The sequence below is a fragment of the Strigops habroptila genome, chromosome 7 (assembly GCF_004027225.2).
Source record: "Strigops habroptila isolate Jane chromosome 7, bStrHab1.2.pri, whole genome shotgun sequence".
NCBI lineage: Eukaryota > Metazoa > Chordata > Aves > Psittaciformes > Psittacidae > Strigops > Strigops habroptila.
In genome coordinates this window covers 45,942,597-45,960,719 of record NC_044283.2, presented here as the reverse complement: position 1 = coordinate 45,960,719, position 18,123 = coordinate 45,942,597, and the positions used below count along the sequence as shown (strand labels likewise).

General features: G+C 40.1%; 2 protein-coding genes across 5 annotated transcripts in view; one reads left to right on the top strand and one right to left on the bottom strand.

Moving 5' to 3' along the window:
- Positions 1 to 5,061: 5,061 nt before the first annotated feature.
- On the bottom strand, positions 5,062 to 8,484 carry TIGD4 (tigger transposable element derived 4). The gene has a single exon (XM_030492182.1). The coding sequence runs from the start codon at positions 8,213 to 8,215 to the stop codon at positions 6,677 to 6,679; it is 1,539 nt and encodes a 512-aa protein (XP_030348042.1). The 5' UTR covers positions 8,216 to 8,484; the 3' UTR covers positions 5,062 to 6,676.
- The window catches only part of ARFIP1 (ADP ribosylation factor interacting protein 1), a 43,411-nt gene continuing 33,770 nt past the window's right edge, over positions 8,483 to 18,123 (top strand). For all 4 annotated transcript variants that reach the window (XM_030492185.1, XM_030492184.1, XM_030492183.1 and 1 more), the window contains exons 1-2: positions 8,483 to 8,972; positions 16,614 to 16,715. In XM_030492185.1, the coding sequence (XP_030348045.1) occupies positions 16,623 to 16,715 (93 nt within the window). In that variant the 5' untranslated portion in view covers positions 8,483 to 8,972; positions 16,614 to 16,622. The remainder of the gene's footprint in view (positions 8,973 to 16,613; positions 16,716 to 18,123) is intronic.

Below are 18,123 nucleotides of genomic sequence, written 5' to 3'. Positions count from 1 at the left end.
TGCTCTCTGAAGATTGATCTCTCAGAAGGCACCATTTTTACACTTGGGTGTACCCCGTGTAGGAGGTAAGCAATATTAAAACCATGTGAGAATTGGCGTTCATCCAGTTACAGGCAGATGCATCAGGAGTAAAAGAGGTCAATCAATGCTAATGACTGGTAATGAAACCCACAATGGAAAGAATTGTAGATATGATGCTATAGGAAATAAAGGCTTCCTGGAAATGAATGTGTAATTCCTCTGTTATTCCGTTTTGGTTCTAAGTACTTAATTTTGAAGGTTTAAGTCTTCTACCATGTCTGCAAAGGTCAATCCACACACAGCCTGTGTCTGCAATGCCCTTGAAAGTCAGTAAGGGCAGATCTCTGCATGGTATAAATTCTTATAATTCTGTCACCACACAGAGAGAGAAACATGGGGTTCATTTGAGGTCCACAACTCATTCTTTTCCCATTAGAGCTTGAAATGCTTTTAGAGAATGCAAATATCTGGTACTCAAAAAAAGCAAAAAGATGCCTATATTTAAAGCCTATAAACCAGGCGGGTGGATGGTACAGAACTATCCCAGTTTTCTGAACTGGGGGACTGATCAGATCGGGTAGGCAGCTGACAAGGAATGTTTAATCTCTGAGGAGCTGGCATGGCAGACAGGAAGGAGAGCGCAGGTGAATGATAAAAAGCAAACCAGTACTTGCATTTCTGCTTTTGGAAGATGTAATCTCACAAATACGTACCTTGCCTGAGGAGTTGTCATCCCAGTAAGAGGCTGGCTCAACCCACTGGAGAGGCAGAGCAGCAGTTACACCTCCCGCTGCCTGGAGCATAAGGGCTGTTTTCCATACGTTACAAAATTCCCTCCTAATTCCTGCAGCCTAATATGCTGGTGAGCATAGCAGAGCTCCCCACAAAGAAGGCTGTTCAAAATGATCATGCATCCCCTGTGCAACTACACCAGTGCAAGCCACTGGGTTCTTCCCTCTGAGGTGAGGTGAGAGGATGAAGAAATCAAAGGAAATTTTAAATTCATAAAGCTCCCTAATCCCCATTCTAAATAATCCCTTAGGAAGCTTACATTAATGTAAATTTCACATAATCTCATTGTTCAGGATGCTCTCTGCCATCCTAGTAGTAGTCCTCAACAGATCAACACTGAGAATACAGGCATTTAAAAAGCAATACAGGTTTGGAGTTGCACATGTGTATTATGGCTGAGTATAGATAATGATGTAGGTATTGTTCGGGAATGATCAAGTCCTTTTATTTTCCTAAAGCTGTTTAACCTTGAATATTTAGGATGAAATTGCAAGGTGGATTCTAACCATCCAAGCATTAAGTTTGCCAAATACTCTCCTGTTAGCTGTAGTGGGCAAGTTGCTGGCATTAAATTAGATTTTGAGACATCTTCGAAGGGGCTGTATGATTTAGGGCACCTAACTCTACATGGGCTGAGTGAATACCAGCTGAGAATGGGGCATAAGAACTTATAAGCTTCATTATGCATTTATTTCAGCTTTACCTTTTTTAGTTCTGGTTTCTGCTGCCAAGTGCTACAAAGGAATAAAGCACAACATTGCCAAATTAGCAAGAAATTATAAAATCTTAAATTTCAGTTCATAAGAGGATTACTTTTGCTTTTTGAAAAAATGGGTTGGTATTGGGACACATAGGAAAAGCCCTTCTGATGGGGCATAGACAGTTCTTTAGAGTCATTCAACAAGCCGAGCTGAGAGCCTGTAGCTCTGTCTGCCTGTACTTGTCTTCTCTGTCTCACTGTTACATGTCTACAGTCTATACCATGTCTGCTCCTCTGCATGTACTTGCCATATAATGCATGAGTCTGCTCACCCTCAGCTCTCACAGGAAATTGAGGGTTTGTCTCTGCTAGAATTTGAATTGTAAAGTTTGTGTGTGCCATGTGTTGTACACGTAACGTTCTTTGCCACTTTTCCTCAGAGCAGTAAAATTGATGTCCCCCAATTAATTTTGAAGTGGAACTGAATTATGGGTGGCCGTTTCTTGCCATCCTACATTCAGGTAACTTGTGGTGTTCTCTCTCATACCAATTTCTGTGGCTAATTTTTGTATGGATGTGGACTTTCAGAGGACTCTGAATATTGATTTTGAATAAAAAGTTCTGTTTAACCTGACTTACAAGTTCTTCTTGAGTTCCTGAAGGGAAATCTCAGTGGACCAGGACCTCACCTTTTAACTCCTTCTTTTTTTATGATCTACCTGCTTTTCTCCATGATCTCAGGCCATATGGGTTGGCTACAAATCCAAACAGGGCATAAATATCTGAAATCTCGCAAACAACTATTGAAATAGGAAAAATCAGAGTGAAAATAAACAACAAAAATGTAAATTCAAATTAAAAAACTTGATATGGTTGAACTCGATGATCTTAATGGTCTTTTCCAACCTGAACGATTCTATGATTGTATGATAGAAACTAGCTAATGTCTGAGCTGGCTTTCAAACAGATCTATTTTATGCGACATTGTAACATGGCTTTGTTTGTGGGTTTATTTTTTTAATAAAAGGCTTAAAAAAAAAAAAAAAATCAAATACATGCTGGTGACCAGGAGCACAAAAGAAAGACTCAAACAAAGGAAAGACTTGAAAGTACTAAGAATAAAAAATGATGGGAGAAAACAAAATGCAAAGAGAAAGCAACATACTTTTAATCATTAAATAATCTTTGACCTAAGGGTATCACGAAGATATGCCAAGTGAAATAGAAAGTAAAAAAACCTGGCTGTATCCAGAACGAGTTGATTATTTGGTTTTGAAGAAGAGAAATAGACATCAAATCGTGCCAAGGAAGAAAAGAGAGTATGATATGTAGTTTAAACATTAGACGTAGCCAGTAAAAGAGGAAGGAAGAAAGATCCAAATAGCTGAGGTTAGGGGTATGATATTTAGAAATGCAAATGCAAAAGTGAACTGTGGCAAGGATGCTGTACAGGCAGAAAAGGGTGAAAGAGATGAAAGAGAAAAGGGAAGGGTTTAGGTGGAGATACTAAATGTGAAATTGAGAATCTCAAAAGTACAGGTCAGAAGGGACCACTGACTGAAGGAAAAAATGGAGACACCTGAATGGAGAGAAAGATTACTTGGTTTATTAACAATCCTCTCAGACATCCCAGGCGACTGCTGGAAAAAGCACTCCTCTACAAAAAGAAAATATAAAAAGAAAGATGGACATACTAAATATTCTCAGCTAAATGAAGCAAAGATTTGGGAAGGCCACTAAATACAGCAGTGGAGAAATTCGGGCCTGAGATCACGAGCATGTGTACCAAGAGGGTGATAGCAGCTGATACATCATGATTCAAAAATACCACCTGCAAAAGATAATATTAGAAATAGGGAGAGTACGGAGAAAAGCAGCTTGCCAGAAGGTTGTGCCAATGATCCTAACACTAACACTAGAATGTCAAATGATACAAGGCAATCGTTGAAAAAATGTGTAAAAGGAAAGAATACAATTATAAATAGTGAAATATCATAGTGCATCATTTATACAGCTTAGAAGTACAAGGCACCAACCCCACTAGAAGAAAGCAGTGGTTTCAGTAAGGTGTCTCCTTTATGCATGATGCCAAAATGTCTTTGAGGATGCTTTTGATTATATCAAACATACTTTCCAAATATTTTTTTTTTTTATTTTGGCCTTGTTTGGAAGTCAATTATATTTTTAAAGCTTCATACTTTCAGTTCATGCCTCTAGAAGTCACCTTGGGGTACTGAAAGCAACCTCACTGACTAGATGCCAAAGCACACAATTATTATCTAACCATAGCATAAAGTGGAAAAGCATACAGCAAAAAGCACATAGTTGTCCAAACTAGTATCTGAAGTATTAGAGTAAATGGCAGCCTTAGTAACCTGCCTTCTGTAGAAAAGGTTCTTCTTTTTAAACATGGCGCAGTCTAAAGCAATATTTTTCCTCTCCCACCAAAAGATTCTACTCCAGATATAAAAAGTCAGTGTCCTGGTGGTTTACCTAGACACTGTGAAAAAATCTCTAGCTCTGTGTACACAGACTAAAATGACTAACATTTACATAGCTACCGCTTCCTTTTTTGCTGCTAGCATTTTGGATCTGAGGAGTCTGCATTTCCCTGTGAACAAACACCTGAAAGAGCAACAAGCTTCAAAATGGATTTCACGTTCTCTGTTTGACTATAAATGTGACCAAATTCCAAGTGAAAAGAAATACTTGGCCTCCTCAATAATTTTGAAAGCTATAGCTTTAGAATATAAAGTGTCTGACCTAAAAAAACAATTTCAGTGAGTCCATTTTTGCTTTGTTTCTCAGGATGAACTAGGTGGCTAGGAAAAAGTCATATATTAGAATCATAGAATCATATTCTCTAAAGATATGAGATTTTGACGGGTTCTATGTTTTGTAAAAGCAAGTTCCACAATTCACCTTCAAACTCCAGGCCAAGTTAGTAAATCCTACCTGTAGTTTTCATGAGGGAGTATGACAATACTCAGTATTTTACTTCCTTCATTATCAGCTACCAACATTATTTCCTATCTCCTGATTTTCTAAGTCTCATCTTGCAATGATTACACTTCCTGTATATTGAACCCTGGTATAATTAATATTTACTGCTTATGTACAAAAGTTTTTCTCACTCAGATCCGACACTTTCACACTCAGAATTCTCTTAGAAGAAACAAAGAGTCTCCTTATCTGGATCCTGGGTCAATGAGTTCCACAGAAATAAAATCTTAAGTATATTTACTATGTATAAAATAGATGTTTTTTCCTAAACTTGCCTTTAGCAGGGGCTGTTGCAAAGAAAACCACAGATTTTAAATCAAAGATTACTATAGGAAAATTATCCATAGGGCTCTATGCAATTTATTAACTTCAAATAAGCTGAACCAAAATAAAAAGTACTTTTCATAAGCTTGTTCTGAATTATCTGAGCAAGTAAAATGTATTGATTTATTTGATACAGCTTCTAAATTTAAAAGACTTTGCATCTGTACTTGAAAATAAGTTAAAACAGATAATGCAGAGAGGTACCTCTTTCACAGAATCTATAAATCTCTGGGTGGGACTTTATTTACTGGAATTTCAACAGAAATTTCTTATTTTATCAGAATATCCTTTGGATGGAATTCACATCAGACATTTCATAACAAGAGGGTTTTTTTTATAGGGGTTCTAGTAAAACATTCATACAGTTTAGCCATAGGCATTTTCTCATGAGTGCATCCCCCCCATATTTTCACAGTCTTCCAACAATTTGATTCATTTTCTGAAATGCTTTTACAAATGGATAAACTGTCCTCCACCAGAAAGAGCAGTCAACAAAACTTTAGCCAAACTATTTATTGAAAACTGAAGATTCAAATAAGCAAGAGATTGTTTCTCACGGCTTATAGGCACCATAATAGATTCTTTATTACCCAGGTTTCCTAAAGGGCTTCCACAAAATATTTTCTTCTTCCTCTAAATTAGAAGAATTATCTCTAACTTTTGAAAAAATTAGAAGTGATAGATATGGAAAATATTTAAAATGGGTTTTGAAAAAAGTCAGGAGCAGTATGTCTCATATAAATTGAGATTTTTGGCTCTGGTATAATCACATTGCTTGAAATGCATACTTGAAGACGTGTAAATGTACTGTGATTTACTCAACACTGCATTCATGCAAACAGCACTCCTGCTCGTGGCACTTATAATACTAAACCACATCGGTGCATTGAATCCTAGAGCAAAACCATCAAGTATAGTAAATAAAACAAGAGCTGGTAAGGGTTTGAGTGCAGATACTGCATTAGCTGGTTTTGTTCTGTATTTACTGTAGAAATACATGGAGTTGCACAGAAGGACCTACATCAAATCCAAATACCAGAGAGGCTGAAGGGGAGAGAATGACCTTCCCTTTTGACCTCTTCAAAGAGCAAGTAAAGGTTTGTTTGTCTTTTGACTCTCAGATAAATGATTATGCCATTCCCGTGTATACACACATGAGCAGCTTTAAGAAAACAACACCCATCCCAAACTGCTAACTTTCTGCTGTTTATCATCTGCTGCAAGAATAAACCATGACCAGAATTCTTGAACAAGGACAAAAAAAAATTATTTTAAACCACCCTTAGTTCTCAGAACTTCAGCATGGATTTTCTGTGTTACTCCATTTATTGTGTAAGTATCAAAAGCACCAAGCAGATAAATGCTTACTGTTCTACTGTCAACAAGACCAAAGACACCAGTGATACTATCACTGTGAAGTGTTAAATCTCTTCCTGAAGAAAGAATTCCAAGTGGGCACTGGTTCATCCCAAGTGCACCGAACTGCTCAAAGAACTGCTTTTGCCTCCACTGTACTTACTATAGTTATCATTTTAAAGGTTCAACTCAGTTCCTCTCCCCACCCCAAATTTTGTGTTTTTTCCTCCTGATTTTGTGGAAAACTCCAGTTCACAGCCCTTTTTCTTAATTTCAAGTTTATTTCATTATGGGCATATGGGCACCTGAGCAAGGCACACTAGAGAACATGGCAGCAACACTTGTTATTAAACTGCCTATTTGTGTTTACTTATATGATTCCTTTTTATACATGATATATATATTTCTATGTTTATATAATTCTTTATATAATTCCCTTTTTTCCCCCCAATTACATGCTTTCACACTTCGCTAAAATATTTATTTACATACTACATGTTGAATAAAATTCTCCAGGTCAGCTAGGGAATCGTGAAGAGAATCATCTGTGTCTTGACTTCTGAGAAACTTTCGAAGGGTATCTAAAGCATTCAAAGCCTCAGATTTTGATGGTAAAGGCTGTCCAGCTCCCTGAAATCGGTCACCTTCATCCTCATCTTCATCACCAACAAATGTCCCAGCTTTATCTGATGCGCTTTCTTTGTCACACACCCCTTCGTTATTTGTGGGCATTTCATAAGTGACCAAGCCATCATCTACAGCTGCATATTCCTCCAAAGATAAACCTTCTGGAAACTCCACTCCAGCTGCCTGTGCATGTGCTAGCAAATTAAAATCACTTTCGGCCTCTGTGTCATTAGCATTTGCCTTGGTTTCTAATTTGAATCCTGCTTCTTTATGACTTTTTACAATGGTCTCTGGTGTTACTTCCCTCCAGCACAGGTACAACATCTCAATCGCATCACGAAGAGGCAGCATAAACTCTTCATTACCTTCTACACAGTCAATAAATCTCTTGATAAGGCAGTGCCTGTATTTAACCTTCAGACTTCTGATAACCCTTTGTTTCACAGTTATACATGAAGAAGCGTCTGGAGGAAAAAACACTAATTTGACAGACTTCAGGTTCTTTACTTCTGTGTGAGCTGGGAGAGAATCAACAAGAATAACCACTTGTTGCTGCTGTGCTTGAAATTTGTCATCGAGTTTGTGCATCCACTGTTCAAACACTTCTGAAGTCATCCATGCCATATCATTTCCTACGTAATCCACAGGTAGCGACTCCACATCTTTGAGAAAGCGTGGACTTCTGTTTTTTCCTATAACAAGCAAAGGAAGTTTCTCGGAGCCATCCATATTTGTACCCACCACTACAGTTATTCTCTCTTTGCTTAGTTCGCCTACAGAACAAGTTTCCCCTTTAAATGCAAATGTGTTATGTGGTAACATCTGATATAACAATCCAGTCTCCTGTATGTAAAACACGTTTTTTGGCTGATATTCATTTAAATAATGAGGAAGCACATTTTGGTACCAAAGAGTTGGAGCATCTATGCTAGTAGCAGCGGCTGCTTCTACAGGCTGAGCTCTGAAAACTAAACCATACCTTGACTTAAAACGATCGAGCCAGCCATTACTGCATTTAAAATCACTATGTCCGAGCTTCTGGGCAAAATCATTAGCCTTGAGGCGCAACATCGGACCGTTTACAGGCACATTCAGGCACTGAGCAATTCTGTACCACTTCACCAATGCCTCCTCCAGGTCGGTGTAAAAAGCAGTCCTTAGCCTTTTCCTTTTAGGATCAAATCGTAAAGATTCAAAGGCTTCCAAAACTTTTTCTTTATTCTTCATGATTGAAGACAAGGAGTTCTTCTTTATGCCATACTTGGCTGCAATGTCTGCCTTCTTCTCGCCACTCTCCACCGCGCTTATGATGTCAATTTTCTCCTCGATAGATATGCTTTTTTTCCTCCTCACTGTGGGTTGGGACAGGGGACTCCCCGCAGCCTCTGCCATGGTGCCAGGACCAATTCCGGAGCCGCGCACCGGGGCAGGCACACTGGGGCTCTGCCGCTTTCGGCTGCGGGCGCCTCGGATGAGGCCGATGTTGAAGCCCCGGCTCTGACCGCAGGGGCATGGCACTTGGCAGGGGCTGGGGCAGCCTCCCTGTTACACCCGCACGCCAGCGCCGCGAAGATTGACTCTGTCACCGCCTCGGCCGCAGAGCCGGCCCAGAGCCGCCCCTCACGCTGAGGGCTGACAGGGCCGGTACCAGGGCAGGGACCGGCGCGCCCACACCCGCCCCGCCGGAGAGGAGCCGCCACCTCCCGCCGCGACAGCAGCACCACCGGGAGGGGACGCCCCTCGCTGCCGCCGCCTCTGGGCCCTCAGACCGACGCGCCCGCTCTTGCAGAAGCATCTGCCGGGAGGGAGTGAATTAAAGCGCCGGCAGAGGAGGACCGGAGCGGGCCAGGCAGGCGGCGCTGCCGGCGTGTGAGGCGCAGCCGCCCCGGCTCTGGTTGCTATGGCTCCGGCTCGGCGGGGCAGACACCATAGACACACACCCGGCAGCCTAGAGTGGCCGCAGCCCGCCGCGCCTCCCGCCGGCAGCCGCGCTTCCGGCCAAGCGTTTCCGGCTCCTCCTGGTACCGGAGGAGGAAGAAAATAAAGCTGGAGAAGGGGCGCTGCCCCGCCTGGCTTCCTCCTTCCCCTCTCCCTTCGTCCCTCCCCCCTCAGCACGACGCCCCCGGGGCCGCAGCGGTGCCGCCGGCAGGTGAGGGACGGGTTGGAGCGAGGCCTTTGGGCGCCGGGGTCAGGCCGGGCCTGGCCCGGCGCGGGGCTCGCCGCGGCGGGGTTGCACCGCACCTCCCGCTCCGTCCGCTCCTACGTGTCACGCCGCGGGAGCGGCCTCCGCTTCCCCGGCAGCCCCTTGGCGCGGGCAGCGGGCGGCTGGGCCTGGCGGCGCGGGGGGAGCCCGCAGCCGGTAGCGGGGCCCTCCGGGGGCTGCCCCCGGCCGCCGCGCCTGCCCGCCGCCACAGGTGCTTGGCGGCACGGGGCGGTTTGGGGTCTGCCCATCTCCTCGCCCGTCTGTGGGGTTTGCGGTGGGATCCCTGCTCCGGGTGGTGGTGGGTACCCGGAGGGGGCAGGCAGAGCCCGAGCTTGGTAGAAGGTGGGTTTCACAAGAGAGAAAGGGCACCTGTTTGTTAATGGGGGAAGAAAACTCCAGATACTGCATAAATTTCATGCCCCTGGGACTTAACTCCACACCCTGACAATTACTGGTGTAAGTGTTTCAAATTTATCTTTTGCAGCTGGTTTTCTGTTCTTAAAACATGGAAACACTGTGGTGTTGTGTGACAAGCAGTTGTTGCATCTGGTATTGTTTGCAAACCAGAAGCAATTCTTCCGGTGTTGCTTATAGTACATCTCTGATATGTCATTTTTAACTGAAACCCCCTCGTAGTCTTTCATCTTGCATCCCCTGAACTGGACGTCATATCAGTGCCTAACGTGTGCGTTTTATTCTTGGTGGTACTGGTAACAAGCAGTTTGCCCGTTGTTACCTAAGTGGCTTTGTTATGTAAGTGTTGATTCTCTAGCAAAGATAACAGAAGGGGTTTTTTCAGGGCTGGAGGAGGATGGCATTTGATCAGTGCAACCCTAAACGGCTGCTTGATTCATATCTATGTTTACACATATATGTATGTACGCACACATGGTTAAAATGTAAGGAATAAGTGATACAGAAAAGCATTAGATTGGAAAAACTGGAAGCTGAGGCAATATCTTGATCAGTTGCTGCTTTCTGTTCTGGTAGACATTGAAGCCATAAAGGGAGCCCATGCCTTAGCTAATGTGGAGACGAGCAGAGCATTAAGGTGTTTAGGGGCAGGCTGACCTAGAGTAGGGAGTGTGGAAGTTAGCGGCAGCCCAGTTCTTCAGTCCTTATCTCCATCATGTCTTGTAACTTTCAAGCATGATTAGATCATGCAAGTGGAGCAGCCAGGGAATTCAGGAGCATAAGGAGAAAACTATGGTGTGATTGCAGCAGAAAGCCTTTGATATGGTTCTTGAAATTCTTCTTAAAAAGCAGTTAATCTTGATGGTGACAAGAATTAGTGATAAGTGTTCGGAGAAACTGAAATTAAGGAACTATATGTTATCATTATTTTCCACCAGCACTTGCATTTAATGTGGTGTTAAAAAAACATTCATTGTTTATCTATGCAGTGGAGTAATAAAAGTGTAATGAACTTTATTTGGACAAAAGATATCTTGCTTTTGCTTTATGGGCAGTTAATTTAAGAGGAAAACTTAAGTGAAGGAGCCAGTGCATCCTGCTTAGAAAAGCAGGTGTAATTGATGAGAATCCCATGGTTCTCATAAGTCATTTACTTAAGTAATGTAACTATGTGAAGAATAAATCCCTTATTCAAAGCAAATTTATTGTTGATGAGATTTAATTCATATTTGCATGGATAAGCAAATAAGAATTTGCCTTTTTTATGAAAAGTCCATATGCGTGCTCTTATAACCACTAATTATAATTGGTTAAATGTCTCTGAAGTCATCATCCTGAAGGAGACTTGGTATGTTGTTTGTAAGTTTTTGCTTTGCTTTGCATTTTACTTTGTACTTTGAAGAAATTATATATAAATCCCCAGAACTTTAAAATTGTTCACTTTTAGTTCTGGTGGGCTATAACTGAGGTTGTAGTCAGCTATGCATGTAAGGTGGCTTTGCCACGGGGGGAGATTTTCAGTCTTTTCTGTCTCTTCTGTTCTGCTCTGGTGCAGTAATCCTGGAGTTACAGGATTGGTCTAGTGGGAAAAAACAGAAAATCCAGAGGGACAGGAGCGATGAGGGCAGGGCTTCGGGCTTGGATTCGTGTCAGAATATGGATCAGGCTTGTGTTTTCCAAATAGAAGATCTTTGAGTTGTTGTAATTGCAGGTGATAGTAACACGTGTCCCGGTACACTGAACACCTATTATGTTTTAAAGACATGGCTGCTTTAATGAAAAGGTAATCAATAATGCAGAATTACACTGCACTGAAGATCAGCGAGCTCTTATAAAGAGCCCTTTCTCCAACATCTACTAGAGCACTGAGATACAAAAGTCTGTATTCATTTCTGTAATGGAACCTTAAATATAGGTAATATATGTATGTAGATACCATATTTGCCACAATTTGACATGAACATCTTGCCTTCTGAATCTTTGTAAACATGTAGAAATTTTTTACCCTTACATCCAGCATTTGATGTTTACATGCCACAGAATTTTTTTGCCACAGTCATCAGCGAATTCTGTAGTTAAACTAGAACGTGCAGTTAAACTTCTTACAAAAAACACCTTTAATCTACAGTTTTTCCCTTCTCATGTTCTAAAGTTGGTCAGTGTGATCCTGCAGAGCTGTCTTGAAAGTGTTGCTGCTGCTTGCGGAAGAAGACTACTATACAAAAAATTGCATGCGTGGGGAGGTTGTAACACAAATAGTGAATTAATTTGGATTTTACAAAATTAATTGTCATTATGCAGTGTCTTCTGCATGGGTTTGTGAGGTGATTCATGCCTTCTTGTTGAGAGTTCGTAAGGCAATCAAGAAAATCTTTTTTCTGCTTCTATCATTTAATAGTTTTAAACAGCGTTACCATGATACGTAAGTTTATGAGGTACAAACATAACTCCAGGATCAGTAATGTGGTAAAACTGAGGTACAGATTGTCTTAACCAAGACTGCACTACAACATGAAGCGAGCTTCATGTTTAACCAGCAAAGCAAAGAAATGGCACTCTTCTAGTCTATAATGGAAACATGGTAACTACTCAGAAATAAGCTGTTAAGCATGGAGGTTGTTTTCAACCACAAGCAGAGTTTGGACAGGACTCTGAGGGGAAAACAGCACTTCTGCTGTACAATCTTCCATATTCAAAAGAGTTATAGAAAATTAACACAGATATATAAAGAAGTTATGCTTCTTTTTTAATTACTTCAAGAAATTTTTTATTGGTTGGAGAAAAATCCAACTTCCTTCAGTGGTAGCTCTGAATGAATTGTTTTTTCTGGGAAAAAAAATCTCTTGTTTTCTGTGTTTTGTTTTCCAAAGTAAAGTAATAGGTTATCCGGTGTAATATTATCTAGATGATTCAGTTTCTCAGCCTTTGTGTCCTTATTTCCCTTGTCATGTGAGCTGCTTACCTTATTAATTATTTGCTTTAATTGAAATATTTTATAGCCTAGGAAATTGAAATACAACATAAATAAAAATAATGATCTCGTCATAGTTTTTCTTAATCTGGTATGTGGCTGAACATGTATAAAATGGTGCAAGACTTAATGAAGCCATGTGTGATATGCTCAATACTGACAGACTCTTTAATTTTTGATGATTGGTTGTCTCCTCCTCTCAAACAGCTGAGTGAATTGCAGTGTCACCTGAAGTTACAAATGAAATTTAGCTTCTTATTTAAGGTCTTTTAGGTACATAACTTATCTTGCATGATTACTATACTCACAGAGTTGATGTCTTGCACATGTGCTCAGTGTTACTGACTTTCTTTGTCTCTTGTAGGTGAGAGGGTTATTTTTTGAGAATAAAAGGAAAGGGATTCTGTTTCTAGTTAGGTGTAACAGACTCAACAGCTTGCTAGGTTCCAGTGGCTTAGCATGAATATAAACTCTCAATGTTTGGATAAATCTCATGTCTTAATAAATTTGTGATCTTTGTAGTGGTAGAATAAAGTTATGTATTGTTGCAGGTGACAGTAAATATCAGCTGAAGAACCTTGTTTGACTTCCTGGGTTTTATGTTGCAAGCTGTCTGTGCGGGGAAGGTTGCTTTGGCAATGGAAGCTTATGCTAGACTGTATTCCTAGTCTTGGTTAGATTTTTGGAGAGCTAAAAACCTATCCACTATCAAAAGAGCGAGGTTTCCATTTTCTTTAGAAGAACATGTAAAATAAATGTTTTCTGAAAGCCTGCTTTGGTTTCTGTAAGGTGCAACATCCAGCTCCTTTCACATCAATTAATGCATGCCAGACCTATTTTATGTTCAGGTGTGTCAGAACGCAGCAGTGAATCCACAACACTTGATGAGTCTCATCCAGCTGCGGAAGAGGTTCAGTCTGACTGAGATGATCATTATATTAGTGTGAAATCAACCAATCCCAGTAACAGTTTCAGACTGCCAAAAGTTCTCATATACAGAGCACGGGGAAGTTAGTATGGGGGTATGAGTTCATGCACATTATCTTGAATGGGTGGAGTTGCTTTTGAGACACTATGAAGAACAATTAGTTCATAACAAAGGATTACTTCAATAGTAGTTTCTTGCTGTGCTGCAGTATTTGCTTTGTAAGTTGAATAGATTTAGGTGTGGTAGAGTCTGAAATGTATAAGTACTGCAGGAAGAAAGTGCCACTTCACTGTAAGAAGCCATTGGATCTGCTGCTGGAATGGTGAATCTTTTCGGGGGATTTTTTTTTTTGTGCATTAGTCATTCATGCCTAATACATCAATACAAATTCAGGAACTTCTTTAGATTTACTTTAGGCTCTTTGTACATACAACTTTTTTTTTTTCCTGAGGATTCAGGTTTTTTTATATACTTAGTTTAAATCAGCTGTGGGCTACACTTGCCAAAGGCCAATTGATTCAGCAATCATACTCACTGTTTCAACAGAAGTACTGTTGTGGTTTGGTGGTTTAGTTTCCTCTCAGATCAGTAAGCTTACCATTATTGTGTGAGGTTGCAGGAACATGCATCTAGAGGCAAAGAGAAATGGCTGCTGGTTTTGGCAGTAGACTACAGCTAGAGTAAGTGTTTGTTCAAGGCCAGGCTGGGCAGAGCCTTTGGCAACATGGCCTAGCGTGAGGCGTCCCTGCCCATGGCAGGGGGGTTGGAACTCAATGACTAAGGTCCTTTCCAACCCAAACCATTCTATGATTCTTTGAGATGCTGCACTGCAGAAGTAAGCTGATGCTGTGGCTGAGAGCAGTCCTTCATTCTCAGTAATTTCTTACTGCATTGTCACACCCTCTGTTTCATAGGTGCAAGTGTTAGAGCTGTGCAATGAACTAATTTGAGTGGAAATATTACCTATCCTCTTTTTGGGCCTAGGGCACCTTCTTTTAATATGCAATGTTTCTGCAATCTTGCTTTCTGTACGTATATGTTGTTCTGGCTCAGAGAGCACTTAGGGGAATGGGGAAAGCTGTTGGGGGGAAGAGTTAGGGGTAAAGGGCAGAAAAAAGGGCAAGGAATTGTTCCTGGCAGCAGCGCTCGCTTTGGCAGTTGACTAAAATGCAGGTGGTGATTTCTTGTTATGGCTTCACCAAATTAGCAGCTTATCCCACTTCCCTTTTTCAGCTGCTCATTTCATGTATTTGGTGCTAGTCTGACCTCATCGTAAACTGAATCAACTCACTGAAACTGGGGGGAAAAATAACCTGGTGGAAAGGTCTGTTGCCAGGCTAGTGAGTTGAGTGTGTTTACAGTGCAGTCAGGTGGGTGGCTGGGAGACGGGACACTGTGTAGCTCACAGCAGGGACTGGGAAATGAGTGGTGAAATGTCCTTCTTTCAGCAATGCAAAATGGTCTTTAAGTACAGACCGAACTTGAAACTGAACTTAGCAAGTAATTTTTTGCTTTCTCTGAATTTGGTACATAGATTGGGGTTGGGTAAGAATGCCTAAAAAAATGTGTATTGCTTCTTGCTTGACTTAGATGTCAAAAATTGTCCTAACATTTCAGTATTGTGCAGGTAGCAGAGACAGGCCCAGCATTTTGAAAAATACCCCACTTGACTGTGTCAAGTAGAAGCATAGTTCCTAGCAGTCTTGGAGTTCAAGCAGATGTGAGGTTTAGAGCAATCTTAAGGAGCTTAAGCTATTGGATAGATTTCCTAAATTAAAATCTAATATGACAGATAACTAGAACATTTGATCTAATGGTGTTGTATAGTAACGGGGATTTGGACTCAATCCTTGTGGGTCCCTTCCAACTTGAGATGTTCTATGAAATGAAACAAATCACTGCTTTAAAAGTACTCATAAAATAAGCATAGTCATTTTGCTGTGCTTAAGTATTCTAATTTAATTAAAGGCTATGAGTTCTGAGTTTGTTCTGTTGTATGAAGAATGACCTCCTAAAAAGCTGCTCCGTATTCTAGTGGTGGGTGAAGACTGGACTATCTCGAGAACTTGGTATGCTAGGCCAACGTGAATATATGGCATGTGAGCTATTCCTTCCCAGTGCTGAAAGAAGGCACTGACTGGATCCTAAATGACAGGGATTGATGGGGTAAGTTCAAGTGTTAAAGTAACTTCTTGAATTCATAGCATGCTGATTTTCTCTTAAATGGATTTGAAATCTGTTCTCTGTGTGTGTAGAATTTTTTTAAAATGCTGTGATCTCAGACACTTGGCCTCTTCCTGATCCTTTGACTGAAAAGAGCTGGTTCTCTTTTTAGGAGCTTTGAGGGAAGAAAACCCCTATTCTCAGGTACTTGTTGGTAGTGTACCATGTCAGTCTGGCACACATGTAGGGGCTGGTTTGAAGACTGCAGACAACCTTTATGTAAGCATGAACATTTGGAAATTCTTAGTTTCTTAGTTTTGGAGAGTGTTAGGGTGCCATTCCCTCTTCAGGTGCCTGTAAACACCCTCTGCAGGTGTACATTTCTTCTGACAATGTCTCTTCTAGGTTATACCTTAGGACATTCTTGAAAGCAGTGGTTTCACAGCTGCTGCTACTGTTCATAATACAGCTGCATTGTGAAACTAACTTTGATTCTTGAATTACATCAGTGCTTGTAAGTTCTTGTTTCTGCGTTTCACTTCAGATTTACTGCTGTTGGCTGAATGAGAGCTGTATACCAACACTTTAGTCAGAAGGTGGCACTATATTATGCTAAAATAAGAAGCAAGTTAAACTATTTTAAAGCGTGGAATCATTACTTTCTTTTTGTTGTATTTGCTTATCATTAGCTAGTACAATCTTGGGTTTTGGTTTGTTTCGGTTTTTTTAGCCAAGTTCATCTTTTTATAGCTTGAGATACATAAACTACTCTAAGGGTCAAGTGTGCATACAAAATATTTGTCTGGCCCCACGTCTCATTTGGGAATGACACTCCTCACCCCCTTTATCAATGGGTTAAATTTTAGTGTTTCTTTTCTCTTGGATCTTGAAGCTTTCCATTACTTCTCTCTGAGCTGTGTCAGCATATGAATGTGATTTGGGTGTGTGGTTAAATGGATATATACAGACCTAGTATATCAGAATATTACCAATTTTTTGGAGTTTGAAATAAAATCAGCTGTTATGAAACTTCTATACATCAAGTATTTTCATATAGATCACTCACTGGAAATTTAAGAGAAATGCTAAGCTGTTTCTTGTTATACTGTAGGAAGGTGCAATGGCTCAAGAGTCTCCCAAAAACTCAGCAGCAGAAATTCCTGTGACTAGCAATGGACAGCTGGAAGATTCTCACGAGCACAGCTTTAACAGGGTAAGAATTTTGTTTGCTGTCTAAGAAGGTACCAGTATCAGAAATGCTAAAGCTGCAATGCAATACATAGCAGACTTCACTTGGCGTAGTTTTCTAGAGCTTTAGTGGCAAAACTCTTTTGAAGCTCATAAATTATTATTAAAATTGCATAATGTGATTGCACATGGCAATAACCTTTTTTGTATAAAAGGCATGTTACTAGTGGCAGATATTTCTGAACATGAAAAAGTGTAAAGGATCAGGTGTTCTGTAATGCACAATCAAGAATGCTTCTACATTCTTGTCTCTGATCCTTGAGGATACTGATTTTTAATCAGAAAGGTTTATTCATAAACAGGACAACAAGCATTTTTAAAATATGAGACTTGATAGCCTGAATTCACAGGACTTGTTAAAGCCTAAATTTTTAATGAATAAGTATCAAATTGTTCAAGGCAAGCTACTTCTAAGTGGTATTAAGTTTGGATGCAACATGCCTAAAAGTAAAGAAAGTTAGTCACATTCTGATTTGAAGTTGTATAATTCTGATTTGAAGTTGTGAACAGGAGAGAAGTAACTTGGGTTGAAACTAAAAAATCACTACGGTATTGCTGTATGCCACATAGATGATATCTTATTTGCTGCATGTTAGAAAAAAAGTTATACTTCCATAATCATCTGTATAGAGTTTTGAGTTCTTTCGTTTAACCTCGATATATTTTATTATCAGTTCTTCTCGTGCTTGCTGTCCAGCAGAGGGTGCTGTGGTACAGTTTATGGAATTTTGGGCTGGTTTTATTTTGTATTTCAGTTGGAAATAAGAAAGATAGTTAATTGTCCACGTTTATTAGATATCTGCTGAGACTTAGATTTTAGGGAGGTCTCTAACTTTTAACAGTTCCATGCTGACTTGCAGTGCAGGATTATTTCTAAAAGAAATACTGAGCAGAGCGTCAACATTGTATTCTGTCCTAAAATCCTGATTAGAGGGGCGGAACTTCATCAGTTTAAAAAAAAATTACATATACGTCCTGAATGTTGGTGAAATAAGCATCTACCTAATTTTGTCTTCTGGTTTTAGCTTTAATGAAGAAACTCCTTCAAAGCTGATAAATTATTAAAGTTTACTAAAAAACCCAAAGCAGATATTGCACATTGTGGTAACTTTTTTGTCTGAAAGTTGTATCAATGGTGGCAATTTTTTTGAATGTTAAATAGTGCAAAGTTTTGGGTGCTCTGTAATGCACAATCAAGTGTATATGTTTCTAATTATTGATTCTAAGCCTTGAGGGTACTGATTTTTAAACCAGCAATTTTATTCATAAAGCAGAAAAGCAAGCATTTAAATATATATTAAAAGTATAGTTTTAAATATGTTTGATATTATCTTTATAACTAAAATTAATTTAAATATGTAAAAATATGTATT

Excerpts from the sequence above, each read along its gene's own strand:
- TIGD4 (XM_030492182.1), bottom strand. The coding sequence starts at position 8,215 with ATGGCAGAGGCTGCGGGGAGTCCCCTGTCCCAACCCACAGTGAGGAGG.